This window comes from Vicugna pacos, chromosome 10, assembly GCF_048564905.1.
Source record: "Vicugna pacos chromosome 10, VicPac4, whole genome shotgun sequence".
Classification (NCBI taxonomy): domain Eukaryota; kingdom Metazoa; phylum Chordata; class Mammalia; order Artiodactyla; family Camelidae; genus Vicugna; species Vicugna pacos.
The window spans coordinates 30,724,453-30,744,328 of NC_132996.1; the positions used below are offsets into that span (position 1 = coordinate 30,724,453).

Here is a 19,876-nt window from a genome sequence, read left to right on the forward strand (position 1 = left end):
GGAGGGTCCATGATGGGAAGGGCTAGAAGTCAGGGATGCAGTGGAAGGGCAAATTAACCAGGGGCAAGGAAGGACAGATGAGTGTGGGGATGACCAAATGGGAAAGGAAAGATGACCCAAAAGACCTACCTTGGAATGATGATCCTGAATGACGTGACGGGAGGCTGACAATCCTCGCTGGCTCCGTTATTCATTTGTTCCTTCTTAGTGCAGGAGGAGGCACTGGGTAGGATCAGTGCTTGGTTTTAGACTGCTCAAGACTTAGCCCCCCCGTTCAAATGCTCACGAGAAGCCACAGTCATTAGCTCTCTTCAGTAGAGCCCAGCCCTGGAGAAAGTGAGCATGAGTATTTAAAAAATGGCCAGAGTCCAGCACAGTTTGAGTTGAGATCTTCCAAGAGCAAGCATGTTTTCCAGGCTCTGAAGGATTTCAATTCCCTGTAGTGACCCTAGGAAAGGAAAAAGGAGACTCCCAATCCTCTCCCACAGAGCGGGAGCCAGAGAAGGCAGAACCAGATGGGATCTAGAACACAGGTGGAGGGATTAAATGTGGAGAAGAGGAAGGACTCCCATCCTCTGGGATGGGAAGTAAGAAGAGCCAGTTCTCAGAATTTCAATTCAGAGTGATCAGTTTACTGAAATTCACCAATTTTGTCAATTTTCCAAAATTTTGTTTCTTCTATGTGTAAAGTTTACAACAATTTGCATGGTTGTATGGATTTTAACTACTCTTGAAAGTTTCTACAAAGTATCAGTTACTAATTTTGAAGTGCAGTTTAGCTCAGTTTAGTTTAGTTTTAACTTATTTGCAGCTGTTTCACTGAAGTCATTTTGCCATGGCTGGCCAAAGTTCAGTGTAGTCTAAGTTTTTCCTTATTTTGAATCTATGACTTGAAAATGAGAATTTTTTGTGTATTTTGTTCTATAAGTATTGTGCAATGACTCAAATGTCAAATATTTTATAAACAATCATGGGGGGGATCCCTCTCTTCCAAAGCATTTTCAATCCAATAATTTGCCTTTTTTAAAACTTGTTTTTTTGTGCATTTGTAATTTTAATAGGTTATATGGGCTGAAATGTGGCCACACTGTGTTTCCATACTGGTTGGTAAATGGTATAAATAGTTACTATGGTATGTGATAAAATTAATTATATCAGTTCTATTATAAACTCATTAATTCAAGATAGTTGTTCTAAAATCTCACGATGACCATTCATAAATGGGCCTCCTGCCATAGTAACATCAAAGCAATTATTTGTAGAATTTCTACCAGTCCCATTCATACCACAATAGGAAGACTGTACTTTAGGAAGATCTCTGCTTAGCCTTATCCTTGATTATGTAGTTGTTGCTATTTCTAAATACAGTTTTAACTTTTACTTTTATTTTTATTTGTTTAAGCAACAGTTTTATTGAGTTACAATTTATATACCATAAAGTTCATCCTTGTGAAGTATACAATTCACAGTGGTTTTTAGTATGTTCGCAGAGTTGTGTATCCATCACCAAAATCAAATTCCACAATATTTTCATTGCCCCAAAAGAAACCCCATACCTACTAGCAGTTACTCCCCATTTCCTCCTCCCTTCAGCCCCTGACATAATCTACGTTCTGTTTCTGTGGATTTGCCTATTCTGAATATTTCACATAAATGAAATCATACAATATGTAGCCTTTTTGTGTCTGGCTTCTTTCACTTAGAGTATTTTTGAGGTTCATCTATGTTGTAGCATACATTAGCATTTCATTCCTTTTTATGGAGGAATAATAGTCTATTCTATGGCTATATCACATTCTGTTTATTCATTCATCAGTTGAGGGACATTTGGAATTTCTTTTCTTTCTTTTTTTTTGTTTTTTTGCCCTTTTGGGTTATTATGAATAATGCTGCTGTGAACACTTGTATACAAGTTTTTGTGTGGACATGCCTTTTCAATTCCCTTGGGTATATACCTAGGAGTGGAATTGCTGGTATGATACATATTGTAACTACGTACTATAAACTGTTTACCATTTTGAGGAAATATCTGAGGAAATGTTGTCAAACTTTTCTACAGCAGCTTCACCATTTCACCTTTCTACGAGGAGTGTATGAGGGTTCCAGTTTCTCTACGTCCTTGCCAACATTTGCTATTGCTTATCTTTTTGATTATAATCATCTTAGTGAGTATGAAGTGGTATCTCATTGTGGTTTTGATTTGTCTTTCTATAAAGGCTAATGATGTTCAGCATATTTTTAGATGAGATCGGGTGCGTTCAGGGTGGTATGGCCGTAGACTCAGCATCTTTTTATATGCTGATTCAGCATTGCATATTTTCTTCTCTGGATTCTTTCAAGGTTTTCTCTTTGTCTTTGATTTTCTGTAGTTTGAATATTTTGCAGTTTTCTATACCCAGGTGAAGATTTTTTCAGTATCTACCCTGATGTCTTCTAAGCTTCCTAGATCTGTGGTTTAAATGGTGTCTACCATCAATTTCAGAAAATTCTCTGTAGTTATTACTTCAAATATTTCTTCCGTTCCTTTCTCTCCATTGTATGTATTTTCTTATTGTCCCACAGTTCTTGTATATTCTATTCTTTAAATAATTAACTTATTTTCCTTTTGTTGTTTGTGCTTTCGGCATTGTATCTAAGAAACTATTGTCTATTCCAAGGTGAAGATTTACTGTCACTTTTTTTCTAACAGTTTTATGATTTTAGCTCTTACATTTAGGTCTGTGACGCATTTGAGATAGTTTTTGTACGTGGTGTGAGGTGGGGATGTAACTTTAGTTTTTTACATATGGATAGCTAGCCCTGGCATTATTTATTGAAAATACTTGTCTTTCTTTTTCTTGCCATCCCTGTTAAAAAAATTGACCATAACTGTGAATGTTTATTTCTGATCTCTCATTTCTTTTCCATTGATCTACAGGTCTATCCTTATGTCAGTACTACACAGTCTTGATTACTTTGTAAAAGTTTTAAAGTCAGGAACTATGAGTCTTCCAACTTTGTTATTTTTCAAGATTATTTTGGCTATTCTGGGTCCCTTGAACTTCCATGATTTTCAGTATTTCTGCAAAAAAAAATGCAATGTGATTTTGATAAGGATGATACTGAATTTCAAATCAATTTGGGGAGTATTTCTATCTTAACAATATTATGTCTTCAAATCCATGAACATATGATATCTTTACATTTATGAAGGCATTTTCACATGTTCTCAATAATCTTTTGTAGTTTTCAGTGTGTAAGTCTTGTACTTTACTTAAATATTCCCAAGCATTTTATTCTTTTTGATGCTATTGTAAATGGAATTGTTTTCTTAATTTCTTTTTTGGATTGTTACTTGCTAGTGTGTAGAAATACAATTGATTTTTGAATACTGATTTTGTATCCTGTAACCTTGTTGAATTCATTTATTAGTTTTAATAGTTTTTTGGTGGATTCCTCAGGATTTTCTATATATAAGACCATATTATCTGTGAATAGAGATAATTTTACTTCTTCCTGTCCCATACAGATGTCTTTTTTTTTTTTCTTGTCTAACTGCCTTAGTGGAACCTTTAAAACAATGTTAAATAAAAGTAGCAAGAATGGACATCTTTGTCCTGTTCCTGATTTTAGAAAGAAAGTGTCCAGTCTTTTAATATTAACTATGATATAAGCTGTGGGTTTTTCATGCCCTTTATTTGTTGAGAGAATTCCTTTTATTCCTAATTTATTGAGTGCTTATATAATGAAAAGGTGTCAGGTATTGTCAAATGCTTTTTGTGTGTCTACTGAGATAATCCTGTGGTTTTGCTTTTTATTCTATTGAGATGATATGGTATATTACATTACTTGAGTTCAGAATGGTAACCAACCTTGTATTTCTAGGATAAAGCCCACTTGTTCCTAGTATATAAATCTTTTTCTGTGTTGTTGGATACAGTCTAGTATTTTGTTGGGGAATTTGTATCTATATTCATAAGGGATATTGATCTTTTCTTGCAATGGGGAAGGTGTAGCTCAGTGGTAAATGGCATGCTTAGCATGCATGAGGTCCTGGGTTCAATCTTCAATACTGCCATTAAATAAATAAGTAAATAAACATGTACGTTTAAAAAGCTAAAGCTCTAATCTGTTCTTAGAAACAATGATCAGTACACATGTGAACTAAAAAAAAAATGTGCTTTGCAGAATGAGTTAGAAAGTACTGTTTTAAACTTTTTTAAATTCCTAGATTTGTTTATCAGCTTGATTAAATGAGTATTATCCACTTGTTTAGGCATCTGACTCCTAAATTTCTATGAGTTTCACACACAAAAGTGACATCACATAGTTTGATTGAAATCTAGTATACAACAGATCTAATGAGAAGATTTTGGTAAAACTAAAACTAAACTAAGTCAAACTGAAATTAATTGAAAATTAAAAAAACCCCACGAATCCATAAACGTATTAAACCTTTTCATACAATACAATTTATAAATTTTAGAAGTTATTGTTTGAAACAAGTTTTTGGTGAATTGATAACTTTGCCAAATTGGAATTTGGTGCTCAAAACCAACAATTTTTAAAGTTGATAACTTTGGAAAATTTGGTGAATTGAGCTTTTGGGAGCCTGGTAATTGGGTGAATTGTCTTCAGTAAATAGATTTTCACCTAAATGCCTAGTTCCTGGATGTAGGTAAGGATCAGGAGGATAGGAAATTGAGAAGACCATGCCTACAGCTTCCCTTTTGTTGCTATTATCATTGTTGAGAGTAGGAGGTGAGGTTAAGTGCTCATAATAGGAGATGATAGATGATACAAAGAATTTAAGTGGAGAAAGTTTGCAGGAGTCAAAGAGATGTTAGGATCAAGCAATCCAGGCTTGTTGAGTTGTGCTCAGGGTCCAGTTCTGTTGATCCCAATGCCAGGGGTTGTGTGATAATTTTTATTCCTAGGAGCTCTCTATGATAAGGTCACAGAAGAGAAATCTGGTGATTAAAAGGTAGATAGGAGAGAAAGACATGGCGCTGAATAGGGGCTGCCATGAGAACAGATGAAGTGTTGGATCATGACATCCACACGGAGTTGAAAAGTAAGAAAGGCCTGATGCACACAGGGAGAAAAGAGAGTTCAGAAGATTAGGGTTTCTAGAGTTTGAAAATTTGATACATGTGTGCAGAGGGATGAGCCATCCAGAGGCAAGAAGCTGGGTTTTAAGAGTAAGATTCTAGAGGGAAAAACTTCAGGGGAAAAGTAGATCTGGTCATGAAAGGTTCAAAGGCCTGGCAAACCTAGTGGGCTGGATAAATGGGCTTCAGGAGGAGAGAACAATAAAGAACTATGGGGCCAGAGTCTTAGATGGGGCATTCAAGGTTGGGATGATAAGACTCTGGGCCTAAGACTTGAATGAATGTGTGAGTGATCAGAAGCTGTCTTCCCCCACCTCCACCCTCAATCAGCCTGGCACGAATGGCCCAGTCTATTATAAAAAGTGGGTTTGGGAGAGGAGTGGTCCTTAGTGTTACAAAACTCCTCCAGAGTTTTGCCCTTCCTGTGCTTGCTTCTATCTCTGTGAGCTCCATGTTGACTTCTCATTCATGATATTTTGTCTGTTTGCTCCAGCCTATTGTGTTAGGTCTCTGACTGAATTTAATGATTCATTTTGTGACTAGCTCTGGGCGATATAATGTGTGTATAAAGGCAGATATGCTTAAACTGAAAGCTTGCCAACTGACTTCATGTGCTTTGGGCCAGCAGGTGCTCTGGGCACCCCTTAGCAGCTAAGGCCAAGAACATCAGGAGGACGTGGTACAACAAAGTCTTGAGTCTCCAAAGAGAAGAGGCTTTACATAAGGTGGAGGAGCCATGAAAGCCACTGTGGGGAATGGGAAAGCTCTCCTCCATTACTTTTGTCCTTAACATGAGAGGATTTTCCCTCAAACCCATACAAACCCTTAAATGTCTGTCGCCACAAATAAGGTCTGGCAAAAGTACTGGTTATTAAAATTGTCTTAGTCTATTTGGGCTGTTATAACCAAATACCATAGACTGGATAGTTTATAAACAACAGAAATTTATTTCTCATAGTTCTGGAGGATGGGAAGTCCAAGACTGAGGCACCAGCATGGTCAAGTTCTGGTGAGGACCTTTCCCAGGTTCACAGCCAGCGCCTTCTCACTGTGCCCTCCCACGATGGAAGAGGTGAGGGATCTCTGTGCGATCTCTTTTACAAGAACAATAGGCTCATTCATGAGGCTTCCACCCTCATGACCTAGGCATCTCCCAAAGGCTCCACCTCCCAATACCATCAAATTGGGCATTATGATTTCAACATATGAATTGGCATGAGGGGGATACAAACATTCAGATCATAGCAAAAATAAATATATTCATCTTCAAAATTCACTTTTAAATCTGCTTTCCTCTCAAGTTGCTCCCATATCTCTGCCCTATCTTCCCTTTTCCTTGTCTCCAAACTTCTCTAGTTGTCTTGATGGTTTCTACTTTCATTCCTCTCAAGAGAGCGCTCCATCAGACGTCAACAGTGAACATCCTAATTTTAAAGTCTAATGGCCGAAGATATTCATCGAACCACTACTCTGGAGCCTGGCCAACATCAGGTTGTAAGAATACAAAGATTATCTAGTGTCTGTCCCCAAGAACTCAGAATCTACTGAGGGGAGATAACCACAAATAGATGCTTTTGGCCCCCTTTCCCCTGGATTTTGAGACACACAGTACTGCAGCTACAGTGTTCCAGCTGTAGCACTTTTCACCCTCCTCAGAGGGCTTCCCTTTTACCAGTTGACCTTTGAATGTTGGCTCCATCCTAGGCCTTCTTTTTCTCTTACTCTATATTTTTCATCTGGAAAATCTCATCTAGTTCAATTGCTTCAGTTCCCTCATTTGTGTGTGATTCTCACATCTGTATTGCTAGCTTACATATATCCTCTGAGCTCCAGAACAACTGTTAATTAAGACATCTCCTTAACTCTAATATGTTTACAACAAAGCTCATCACAGAATCTCAGATCTGCTTCTCCTCTGCTATCCTCATTCTCTGTGAATGGAATTACTCCATCCAACTGCCCAAGTCGAAACTTGGTATCACGCTTGACTCTTAGCTTCTTTCTCTACCTCATCTTATCACACATGATGCCTAGTTTATCCTATCTCCTCTATACCTGTCCGATCTGTCAGTCTCTCTCCACCCCTCCTTCTTCTGGCCCAGTCCAGTCTTCCCTCAGCTCTCTCTGGATTCCTTAACTAGCCTCCTATTTGGTTTCCTTGCTTCTAGTCTTGATCCCTAACCCATCTTCCTGTCAGATGCAAGAATGACCTTTCTGAAATGTAAATCTGATTCCTTTTCTCTCCATTTAAAAGTCCTCAGTGGCTTCCCCTAGTCTTCAGGATAAAATCCAAGCACTTTATCATGTCTTGCATGGCCCTTTGTAACTTGATTTTGCCTGGCTTTCCTGCTTCATTTCCTCCACTTCTTCCTCAAATTCCAAATCCCAGCTGTACCAAATTACTTACTTGGAATTTCTCAAACACTCTGTTCTGTTTCATAATTCAGTGCACTTCTACCTGCAGATCTTGCTGCCTGCAATGCCCTCCCAGAGGACCTCCCCCCATGCTTGATGAATGCCTATTCATTCTTCAAGATTCAGCCCTCACATTGTTTTCTCCGAGAAGTTCCTCATTGACCTTCTTTGTTGGTACTCCAGTACGCCTCGTACATGCCACTTTTAGCTACTTGTGTTACTGTGTTGTACTCGTTCGTGATCTGTCCTTCCAACTGGCCTGATGGACCCTTGAGGAGTTATCCCTGTATTCTCTACACTAGCACAGAGCTTTGAATGAAGAAGCACTTTCCTTGCTAAATCATTTGATAATTATTTTTTGAGTGTCTCCTATGCAAAGACACTGTACTGGGTACTGTGATGAATTCTGCAGGTTCTCCTTCCTCTCTGAGAGACAATTTCTCAGTCTCCTTCATAGATTCTGTATCCTGTCTGTCCCCTAATGTCTGACCTCAGCCTCCTTTCCCTCTGCATACACACTCTGAGTCATCCCATCCATTTCCTTCGTTTTCATTGCCAAGAACTTCCAAATCGCTTTTCCCAGTGAAGAACTCTTTCCTAAACTCTACATGCTCCCAGGCATCTCAAACTCAGCACATACAAAACTGAACTATTTTTCCTTTCTTTTGTTCCTTCTGGGAGAAAAGGAAAAGCTAATTGTAGGAAAGCTTCTGAGACCATTTTAAGGAGAAGATATTAGAAATTAAGTCAGGACAATAGTATTGAGTTTTCAGGAACATCTCTAGGTACAGCTTTTGTATTTTCATCCCCTTGAAGTGAATGGCAGTAAAACTTTAATGCTGTGCGTCCCATGCTTGGCTACATGGAGATGTGCCAAGGTATATGTGAAGCCACAGTGTAAACAAGGCTCATCTTCCTAGAGCATCAATTTTCACAGGTGTGTGTGTGTGTGCGTGTGCGCAATGTACGATATTAAACTTGTAAGAACTAAAAACATTAATTTAATATTAAACAGATATTGTGGAACAGAATGACAAAATGACAGAAAAGTTGAAATTCCTTTCCTCAAAATATAAGCATATAGACCATTTTTATTATTAGGGCATCTCAAACTTAACTACCAAATTCATGTCTCTAATTTCAGAGAGCTACAGTATGCCTCTGCATTTAAGGGCACAGAGAGGAAAGCCCTAAGGGTACAGACATTGCCCAGTAGCAAACAATAGGGAATCAGCGTTGCAGGAAGTTCATTTTCAGATGAAGTAAGAGGAAACTGGGGAAGGGAGGAGTTAGTAGACCTAAAATGCAGAGCTAGGCTGAAGAAGTTGGTGCAATGCATTGATTCAGTTGACCTATACAGATGCCTATTACATCTCATGTTTTCTACTGGGCAGCACAAGGTTTTATTTAGTATGTCCTCTACCCTCAAGGAATTCACCAGCTAGTGAAGGGTGTTGAACAATGTAACTGTGCCACTGCTGCAGTGAAAGATGTATCCTGTGAAACTGGATCACTGGAAAAGTCTCTAACTTATGCAGAATTCAGTGAATACTTCAGAGAAGAGGTGTCAGACCAGCTTTTGGCTACATCTTGGAAAATGTAGAGCTATTTTCTGTCTGCAGGTTGATTAGAAATATTTCAGAAAATGAAATATGAAATGTGTGGGAAATGAATTAGACATATGCTTACATTCTTGACTGTCATTATTAACACTTAAGTCCCTGGAAAGGAAGGAATCCATTTCTTCAGCCTTGGTATACTCTGCAGTGTAGCGTAGCTCTGTCCCTGCAGAGTACCATGTTGATGGTTTTGTAAAGCTCAGCCAGAGCTGACTCTGTTGTAGACAACATGCAGCTTACTCTTCATTTAATAAACATATATTGAGCATATACTGAATCAGGTCCCATGGTAGGAAAAGAGTTATCCAGAGGAAATGAGTCCCAGTTCCTAGTTTTGGGAGCTCAGTTCAGTGAAGGAGTCAGTGAAGCAGACAGGTAATTGGTAGTATGGTGTGATGAATGCTTTGACAGGCATATGCCGTGAGGAGTATCACCGCACCCAGGAATGGACCTAGCCCCATTTGAAGGGTGATGCAGAGTTTGCAGAAGGCCTCAAAAAAGTGACCCTGAGTAGAGATCTGAATACCCTGTAGAAGGTAACTTGAAACAGGGCAAGCACTACAGTAGAGGCAACATCATGCACAAAGGTAGATATATTCAGAGAATAACAAGTTAGTTTCCTACGAAGGCTGGTAGCAAATATCTGTAGATGACCCTGAGGGGTGGCTGAGAACAGGCCATAGCAGGTCTTTCTGCCACGACAGAAGCCAGGATTTTATCCAGCAAAGGCAACTGCAAATCTGTAATGCTGACTGAGATCAGTGTTTTTCAAAAGCAGGTTGTAAAACATTAGTGAGCTGTAAAATCAATCTACTGGATTGGGACTATCATTTTAAAAAACTGAACTAGAAAATAGTAGACAATATTAGTGCACATGATATCTGTACAAGTAAATGCTTTGTGCTGCTTTTGTTTCATTACACCTATTTATGTCAATGTTATGTTCCAATGTAAAATGTTTTTTGACCTGTGGGTCATAGTAAAAGAATTTGGGGAAAACACTACCCTAAAGATTCAACAGTAGAAAATAATATTACCTTTGGTAGCAATTAACAGAAAACCCAGGCATAAATGGGAATAATCACTAAAGATTCTTACTATATAGTACCTTTCAGTTGTTCTGACCTGCCACTCTCAGTGTCCTCTTTAGTCTAGAGCCAGTTCCCTGTGCTTATCAGAATAACATGTAATCTTACTCTTACTCAGCAGAGTAGAGCATGGATTCTCATGGCCTCAAATTAGTTAAGGCCTGTCCATCCCTGAACCCACCAACAGCAAGGGGATGGAAGTACCATGACTGCCTTAAACTTATCTGGGGTGGATGTTTGGGAATCAATCCACTGCAGGGAATTGTAACACACCATGGTAAATCCAGTGTATTATGGAAATACTGTAGCCGCACCTAGGGTTACAAAGTAATGAACTTAGGTGTAGAGATGGTTACAGCAATCACCCCGGAGATGCTGAAAGTTTATATACAAGGCAGGTAGGTAAAGGGGAGAGGGTTCTCTGGGTGATAGATGAATAAAAGGTGGTAAGGGCAGCTGTGCATAGGGAAACAGTCAAAACAAAGCCCTTCAAGGTTCTGGAGCATAGAACTAGAAGCAAAGGAAGAAGCTGGAACAATGAGCAGATGCCTACTCACTGAGGGGAGTCATGGTAAGGAATCTGGATTCTTTCCCCATAGGAAAAGAGCCACTGGAGATCAGCAAGCAGAGAATTAAGATAGCAGATTCCTATCACTATGGCTGCAGTGTGGAGGGAGGCAAGTTAGGAGGCTGTTGCAGTAATTTAGGGTCGAGATCTCTAGGACTTCAGACTGGGAGAGAGGTGACTACAGATTTGAGAAGCAAAATCAATATGACCTGCTAATTTGACTGTAGATGAGTGTAAGGAAACAATCCCTGACTTTTGTAGTTGTTATCTCCTCTGGATATTGGGCTTACACTGTGTCACTGATCTGTTGAGGCTAGACTAAGTTTGTTATCCTTTGAGGGGAGTGGGCATAACTGTGAACCTTGGAGTGAAAAACTGGAACTTGAGACAAAGAACTTTTTTCCCCCCTTAATGGAGGCCTTGGGGATTGAACCTAGGACCTCATGCATGCCAAACACGCCTTCTACCACTGAGCTATGCACAACCCCTTAAGACAGAGAACTTCTCAAAGGAGGAATTCTAGTGTATCTGGACTCCTCTCTTGGGTGTTTGGAGTTTATTAAAGAGATGCTTGCCTAGATGAACTCAAGGGTATGTTTCACCCATTTAGGTGAAAAAGCTACCATTTATAGGCCAGATCAGTAAAACTGTTATATTCTTATTTCCCTTGTGTCATCCCTGAGCCTTTATTAAATTTTATAGGATTCATGTACTCCTTTTGTAATTCAAAAAATTTTTCATTTAAAAAATATGGAACGCTTGACGAATCTGTGTGTCATCCTTGCACAGAGACCATGCTAATCTTTTCTGTATCATTCCAATTTTGGTATATGTGCTGTAAGAGATGAGAACCCTGTTGGGAGATTAATCTCAGACTAGGGGAGCAGTCTGAAAATAGCACTGAAATAGCACAAGAATAGCTCTGTCACTGAAGCTAGTATCTACCTGCTAGACCAGTGACTCTCTCCACCCCAACTCTTATTATCTGAGATAATGGATCAAACACCCTCTGAAGGTCTGGCCTAAGATAAATTTCTTTTTCCCACTGTACTAGAGCTATGGGATCTGTCAGGCCCTGCTATCAAGTGTTCAGGCAGGCATGATAGCTCCAAGTCTTCCCATGACTACCACCTTAGTCAAGCCTCTGAGTGTGAGGGATGGGCAGCCTGGCTGGGCCAAGTCTGGCTTCAAAGTAACTAGTGCACGTAAAGGAGCTTCCTACTTCTCATATGCCCTGACCATTCTGAAGCCGGATTTCCCTTTTCTGAGTTCCCAGAGAGGCCCAGATTTGCCAACAATGAAAACTTCCAGGAAATCCCCAGAGGTTTAACTTCCTAATCTTCCTCCCACTTCAAGCCTCTCCTTCACCCCTCCAAGCCCACCCCAAGAGGAAGGAGCTTATCCTGGAGTCAACATCCTCTGCTGAATGCTTCCACTCCTCTGGCCAGTGTGGTGGTACATCTGAGTTCCAGGTCCTCTCCTCTGAGGCCCATTCAGGGCTCGAGGGGAGCACATGAGGGTAATATGTGATCCTGCCTAGAAACAAAGGAATGGAACCTTGAAGGTTTCTAGGGTACCTGATTATTGCAGAAAGTTCACTTCTAGATGTTCACTCTCCCACCCCCCGTTAGGAAGTAATCCTTCTCTAAGAAGCCCTAGGGGCTTAGTCTCTATGTAGACATCAAAACACTTTTGGGGGCCAATTTGGAATTTTAGGATACATGCCCCATATAATGTGGCATTAAGAAAAACAAAACTGTGCTAACCCAACCCAACCCAGACTTAAGAGCCAGAAACACACAACATGGATTTACTGTCCTACAAGACTGAATACTTGGATAGTTCTCGTTTTCCAGAAATCCTCAGAGAAGAAAAAAAAAAATTAGTTTACATATACTCATACAATGAATTTATCTATTATGCAAAGAGGGTTATCTGTCTCCCAGAAGGTTCTGGGCTCCAACAAGATGGTCCATCTTACAACTCCTGCTCCAGTTCTTCTTAGAGATTAAAAGAGCCCCCAAGGCCTGTGATCATGGGCACTGATGAGGGCCACTCACTCTTGGCTCCCGTTAAATCCCCTGTGTTTGAGCTGTGTGGGTGCTTGCTTCCTGGTCCTTCTGCAGTCCCTGAAGCAGCTGGTTTAGGAGTGTAAGGTTGCTGTCTCTGCGAGGCAGGGGCAGGGGTGGCAGACAGTTCCCTTTATACTCAATCACTGCCATTTTGGCCCGATCCTGCTGACTCCGATTTGGGATCTGCAGCATTCTTGTGTAGCCCCCATTCTGACCTTGGTACCGAGGGGCCAATACTTGAAACAGCTTTGGGATCAAGTCTTTCTCCTAGAGGGGGAGAGTTATTCAGGAGAGAGAAGTCAGGCATCACCACAGAAACATTTAACTTTCAGCGCTCCCAAAGGCAGGGTGTACACACACACACACACACACACACACACACACACACACGCACGCACACAACTCTGTCACCCATTGATATGGTAGAGTCAAGGTTGCAGAAGGGTTCAGTTACAGGCAGTTGTGCGGATTCAGATTCATATCGAATTCAGCTAACTTAGGAGACACATTTCTAATTTAGTTCACAACATGTGTCCATAAGTGAGTGCCTTACAGCTTAATTCTTCCCAGTTACCCTTCCTCTAACAATCCCCTCCTACTTAGGGAGCAAAGGATGAGATTTGGGAGGAAGACAGGATGCACTCACCGTGAGCCAGAAGTCAGCCATGCGCATGGCTCGTTCGTTGGTGTCTCCTAGCTTCCCATAGTCGATGAGCTGCGAAGACATAACATTACTGATCCAACCCGAGCAAAAAAGGAGGCGCCAATCCTACTCCTCTAATGCCTCACTGCAACCCATGCATTCCACTGGGAAAGCATCTCGTTAATTCAGGCCACCTCTAACTCCACAGCCCTAATCAGGCTTCCATTTGAAGGGCCGGAGGAGTGGGCTCAGCTCACGGTACCAGGGGAATCAGACTTCGGCTTACCAGGACAGCTCCAATTCTTGCCCCAAGCCGGCCGGATCTCGCCCCCCTCAAGCCAGACTCGTGCAAGGAACCAGAGGGCCCCGACCCTCACCTTCTCGGCGTAGCCCCTCAGCTCGTCCACGCGCGCCCATGACGCCTCGATGCGTTCGTGTCGCACCAGTGCCGTAAGCAAGTTCTGCAACAGGTGGATGCGGGACTCGGGACCAAGGCCCAGGCGGCGGAATACGCGGCCGTGGGAGATGGCGGCGGCGACCGACAGCCGCATATTCTCGGTTGCCTCCCGCCCCTACGAGGCCGGAACTGGAAACTCCAGGGAAGACAAAGCGGAGAGGCGGAGCTGAGAGGACGCATGCGCCGTAGGTAGGCGCGTGGTGGACGTGTTTGCGCATGTGTAACAGAGCCTGCCTCGTTGGCAGCCTGGGGGAGGGCGGAGCAGGGGCGTCGACTTCTTCCAGCCGAGGCGAGCGGGGCGGGCTTTAGGCCCGGCGAGCGCTCCCTGTCGGCTCGGGAGCCAGGCGCCCCCTGGCGTAGGGTGAGTCGGCCGTCGGCTTTCTCTGCTGCTGCGTCAGTCGTCCTGTGGCCTGACGGCGCTGGGAAGCTCTGCTCGCAGCGGGCTCGGAAAGTGAGTACCTACCTGAGGGGAAAGGCGCCTGAGGGGTCGCGCTCCCACAGGCCCTGCCGCGCCCTGAGCCGCGGCCAGCTGGCGGGGGTGACACCCTGAGCCTGTCATTTTTCTAACAAAATTATTTTCGGTAGTAATGGTGAAATGAGTGGAATAACAATGATGAACAGAAAAGAAACGCAGATGGTGAGAATTTTCTTTCGTTGAAGTATATCCCAGTTCACGAAAAATTGCTTTACTCAGAGGAAAAGTAATGGATTAATACTTTAAAATTACGTCACTGGTTTTTGTTTTAAAAGGGAAAAACGTACCTATGTATTTATGTGTTAAAGTCATGAACCTTATAGTTTCTGGTTTCGAACCTTCGTGTCTGTCGATTTGCAATGACTTAGACAAAATTGCTCCTTGTTCCAGATTTAAGTAGTCCCCCATTCCAAAAAAGATATGCTAAGCCCCCTCCTCCTCATGCACACATACCCCCCACACCCAACTGGACTTTGAGGATAGAGGCCTTGCAGGTGTAATTAATTAAGATGAGATCATACTGGACTAGGGTGGGCGCCTAATCCAAAATGACTGGTGTCCTTAGGAAAAGAACACCTGTGGAGAGACAGAGACACACAGGGAGAACGACATGTGACTGAGAAGGCAGAGATCAGAGTTGTCCAGTTGTAAGCCAAGGATGGCCAAGGATTTTTGGCAAACATCGGAAGCTAAGAGCAAGATATGGAACAGATTCTTTCCTAGATCCTTCAGAGAATGCATGACCTAGCTGACAGGTTGATTTTGGATTTCTAGCCTTCAGAACTATGAAACAAATTTCTTTTGTTTTAAGCTGTGCAGTTTGTGACATTTGGTTACCGAAGCCCTAGGCATATACCCATGTCCCTTAGATACCATATTTAGGTTTGTCATTCTGTCTTCCTCTTAGGTGACCAGAGAACACTTATTGTTAATTTTAATTTTGAAAAGTTTCTTTTGTCTGGAGCAACATACATGCAAATAAGAAAAGTCTTAAACACATGGAAAAGTTAACAGAGATTTATACAAACCACACTTCACAGTAAATTTCAGAAGTTACAGTACAGTTCGTGTCTTGTTTCTTTGGGATCAATTCTTGCAGCTTTCAGTTATCTACACATTTCACTATAACATTGTCATCAGATAATTCTGTTGATATTTCTGTTGATAAAAACTTGGGAAAATGATCATTGACACTGGTGTTATTTGATTCATTACTTTAGAAGGAATGTCCACTTGGTGAAAACATATATCAAACATCATGTTTTTAAATTTTGTTGGCTATATGAGATTGTCATCTCTTGTCTCTTCTGACAGTATTCAAACTCTGATTCTTTTTTCTATGTCAGTTTCTTTACATTTTTGTTGTTGCATAGTTAATGACTTTCTCTACTATTTCAGTGGTTTGGTGTTCAAAGATCAATTTAGAAACTTGGTATCTTACTGTATGTTGTTCTGTTACGGAAACAACAGGCCAGCCAAGAAACAAGCACCACTTGGAGAGTTGGAGTACTCAGATGTATTACGCCGGCGGGCTCAGAGGGACTTCTGCTCCGAAGCTCTGAGCACCTCCAAGATGTGAGCATGAGGTTTTATAGGGTAAAGTACAAGCTTGGGGTATTCGGCCAAGGCCAATAGGCATGGAACAGCTTTAGCAGCATCATTATCACAAAAGTGGAGGTGGGGAGGCAGCAAACCAACATTCCAAAGCCAGATATATCTCTTTGAAAACCCAGCTGGCTAGCAAAAAAGATGAACAGCAAATCAACACTAATTAACTTAGATTTACAAGTTAGTACAGCAGAACTCAGATCAGTATTCCATACTTAGGTTTGTGAGTTACCTTGTTAGCCCAGCCCTGCTTTTCTTTCACATTCTTAGACTTGTGAGTTATCTTGTTAGCCCAGCCCGGCTTTTCCTTCACAGTTCAAGGCTAATTCTGGCTAGCAAAATTATTTGCAGATATTTTTTTGTATGATTGACCATCATCATCGTCATCATCATCATCATCATCATCAAAACCCACAGAAAAGAACAACCACAAACAACTAGCATTGTTTATTTTATATGAACAGTTTAAAAGCAGGGCTATGTTCTACCACAAGGGTTAAAATCATAAAATATACCTGAAGTGAGCTTGAGAAGTCAGAAATTCTTATGAATTTACTATGGAAAGTAATATATGTGGCTGAATCTGACAGTTAACTGATAGTTTTTCAAATTAACTTGCATGTAGAATAAAATATGTTAAGGTGGATTAGTTTTAAAAATTGAATTTGCTTACCCTTGTGTATTTAGATGTGTGTGGAATACCTGTATCTGTTAGTGAAAGTTATTTACTGTGATGGAGGGAGAAACAATATTACTGCTTATGGGCCCTTCACCCCAGTTAGTTACTCTTCCCATTGTATGCATCTGTCCACATGGCTAACTTTTAATATGTATATTTTTACATTATGCAAACTCTTAATCAGCCTGTCTTGTTTAGATGTATCCATCATTATGTCTGACATTATTGTAACTACTGCATGATCAATAAGATTCCTAAAAGAAATTCTGCTTTTTAAAGAAAAATACCAGGCTCAGAGGGGTAACTTGTATCCCAGATTAGTAGGTGGTCACTCTATTTAAAGGATCTTTAAAACAAGTACATTTTTAATGAACTAAGGCGAATAAAGGCACAACTAAAAACTGTTGAAAAAAGTGATAATTTGAAGCTAATGTATATTTTGTCATAACTCAACAGTAACCATATCAATTGTTTAGAACTTAGACCAACAAAAGATTCTTGTTTGAGGGTTATTGTATCACTAACACTATTTAGCATAGTCATGCAATGTGATAAAAATCAGACTGACTTTTATTTAGTTTTATTACTATTTAAAATTTTTTTTTACAGACAATTCACCTCCTTATGCTTGTATAGGGGCAGGCTACTTCTACCTCCCAACTCTTGGTACCCACTGGCTCTGAGTGTCCAGCTGAGCCCCGAGGGAAGGTGCTCAGCCAGATCTGAGTGTTCTTGGTGGGTCAGGACTGGGAGTAACTCTGATAAGAGCCTGGGTTGAGCTTCTGAGGAGATGTTGGTGGTGACTAAAGTTTGTTTGGCAGAGGTGAGGAAAGTGATCCCAAGCAATGTTTTGGAAAGCAGCTAAAGAAGAAAGAACCCTGTCTGTAGAGAAGTGTTGTACATAAGATTTGATAGCTTCTGTTGGGAGAAGGGAGTTGGACCTGCCCACCTGCAGAGAACCCCTGTGTGATGTTGTGATATAATAAGAAATGCATATTTGATCTTCAGTCCCAGTTCTTGACACAAAGTTCCTAAAGTCCTTGGAATTTCCTCAGTGATAGGGATGAAGGGGCATCTTTTGTTATTCATAAGTCCCTCTCAGCCACGCCTGAGTTTGTGCTAGCAAGGTGACTCTTGGAGGATGGAGGCTAGTTACTAGAGGAGCTAACCATGTGAATAGTGATTGGAGGGTTGAAGTTTTCAGCACCTCTCACTCCCCCTCCTCTAGGGAAAGGAGAGTTTGGAGATTGACATAATCACCAACAACTAATGATTTAATCAATCATGCCTTTATTAAAACCCCTAAATTGTAGGGTTTGGAGAGCTTCTGGGTTGGTGAACACATGGTGGTACTAGGAGGTTTAGCATGCCTAGGGAGGGCATGGCACCTCTGCACCCCATACGCTGCCCTATGCATCTCATACATTTGGCCATTCCTGAGTTGTATCTTTGTATAAAGTGAAGAGCATGAACTCAGATCAGTATTTATAGCCAGTTGTTTGGAAGTACAGGTGACAACTTGGGTCTTGCAATTGGCATCTGAAGTAGGGGACTGAGCCCTTAATCTGTGGGGTCTGTGCTATTACTAGGCAGTCAGTATCAGAATTGAATTGTAGGACACCCAGTTGGTGTCCACAGAGAATAGGAGAATTGCTTTGCTGTCAGAAGCATTGTAAATGGAGAAACAAGATTTTCCCTTTACTATGAATGACTGCATCCTATTTTAGCTGATGCCTCCATGAGCAATGTCTGGGAGCCAGTACAGGGATCTCAGCAAGTATTCAATCAGGGATTTACTGATGATGGTGAGAAACAATTGTTGATTGGACCCCACGCCAACTTTTGGTTTGATCCCTAGAATCCTGAATATCCAGAAATATCATAGGGACTTTCTCATTCTTTAATTTTTTTGTTTTGTTTTTTACTCTGAGGTCAGGGTCTTAACACTTCTCTGGATCCAGTATTCTGGGAAACATACTGGACAAAGACATAGCCTCTCTCAGTATCAAGTGGAATTGTGATCATATTGGGCTCAGTTAAAATGCAGTTGCCACATTTGAATCATTAGGATATTGAAGAAAACAATCAAACACATCCCAAATAGAAACAAGGAACCTTATAAGCAGTTGAATTTAGGAAAATAAGTTCCTTATCTATATGCAAGTAAAGTTGAGGTGGTCCAGGGCTGTAGAGGGACATGGCGTTTGGGTTGAAATCAGTATAACCCTTTATGGTGTTATTTCCCTCTGGAAACAATGATTAGCTAATTCCAACTTGGCTTACTCTCTTCATGGGTGTTCTTTTCCCTCCCTGCTTCATTTCCTTGTATTATTAGTGAAATAAACTGCCTGCTGCTGAAATTATAAGGTCTTTCAAGGTCAGAGAGTGCCTCTGATTTATGCATCCTATCTCGTCTTCCTCTCCTCTACCTCCAACGTAGTGCTCTGCTTTTTTTCCTTAAAGTCTTTCAATACAAGTTTGTAAAAAAGAGAACTTTGATTATGTATGTATGTATGTATGTATGTATGTATGTATGTATGTATTTATTTTGGTTTTGTGTCCTTTGATTATTTCACCTTTATCATCTTTACTTGGAACAATTGTTTGTCCTCCCTTTTCTCTTTCATTTGATAAATATTTGTTGAGAATTTACTATATGACTAGGTACATTGCTTATTAGCTACCTTTCATCACACATCAGCACAAAATACCTCACTAATTGTGCCTCTGCACAATACATCCCTTTCTCTGTGACGTTTTGGTACTGAGTCTGAATTATTAAAAAGATTTCTCTATCCCATTTCTTCTTATAAACCTGAACTCAGACATGTCACTGACAGTACTGTTTTCAAAGCATCTGACTTGCTTTTGCTTTGGGTCTTTCTCTCACCCTAGCTGACATATTTCTTCATCACTGGGAACTGGTTTGTTGTTTTATTCCCTATCTACTTATCTTAGAAACTCTTGAATCAGGTAAAAGTTGGACAATTGACCCATTAGAGGAGACAATGGGTGTAAACTTGATCAGTTTGGAAGGAGTCTTGCTGAGTATGCAGTCCAAGGATTTTTAACCTTTCTGTGCCTTTTGACCAAGACTGACGAATCCCATACTTCTGAAAATGTTTTTAAATGTGTAAAATAAATTAAAAAGTACTACAAAGG

At 40.8% G+C, this 19,876-nt stretch overlaps 2 protein-coding genes and 1 non-coding gene across 4 annotated transcripts in view; 1 reads left to right on the forward strand and 2 right to left on the reverse strand.

The window, feature by feature from the left end:
• Positions 1-11,524: 11,524 nt before the first annotated feature.
• Positions 11,525-11,632, reverse strand: LOC116282113 (U6 spliceosomal RNA). The gene has a single exon (XR_004191590.1). It is a non-coding gene; the product is annotated as a U6 spliceosomal RNA (small nuclear RNA).
• Positions 11,633-12,672: 1,040 nt separating this feature from the next.
• On the reverse strand, positions 12,673-14,102 carry MRPL17 (mitochondrial ribosomal protein L17). Its single transcript, XM_006203476.4, has 3 exons — positions 13,873-14,102; positions 13,499-13,567; positions 12,673-13,119 (listed from the first exon to the last, which is right to left on the reverse strand). Exons 1-3 carry the CDS (start codon positions 14,044-14,046, stop codon positions 12,853-12,855), a joined length of 510 nt encoding a protein of 169 aa, XP_006203538.1. The 5' UTR covers positions 14,047-14,102; the 3' UTR covers positions 12,673-12,852.
• A 168-nt stretch (positions 14,103-14,270) lies between these two features.
• LOC116277917 (olfactory receptor 2AG2-like) overlaps positions 14,271-19,876 on the forward strand; it is a 111,296-nt gene continuing 105,690 nt past the window's right edge. The window contains exons 1-2 of one of the 2 annotated variants that reach the window (XM_072969406.1): positions 14,271-14,403; positions 15,898-16,002. The gene's annotated coding sequence lies outside the window, so the exon portion shown is untranslated. The remainder of the gene's footprint in view (positions 14,404-15,897; positions 16,003-19,876) is intronic. The other variant, XM_072969407.1, reaches the window with a different exon arrangement.

What these genes read in the sequence shown, in the direction of transcription:
- MRPL17 (XM_006203476.4), bottom strand. Translation starts at nt 14,046, where the DNA reads ATGCGGCTGTCGGTCGCCGCCGCCATCTCCCACGGCCGCGTATTCCGC. An exon ending in TGAGGGGCTACGCCGAGAAG is followed by an intron (nt 13,568 to 13,872) that starts GTGAGGGTCGGG and finishes ATGTCTTCGCAG; the next exon opens with CTCATCGACTATGGGAAGCT. An exon ending in TGGCTGACTTCTGGCTCACG is followed by an intron (nt 13,120 to 13,498) that starts GTGAGTGCATCC and finishes CTCCCCCTCTAG; the next exon opens with GAGAAAGACTTGATCCCAAA.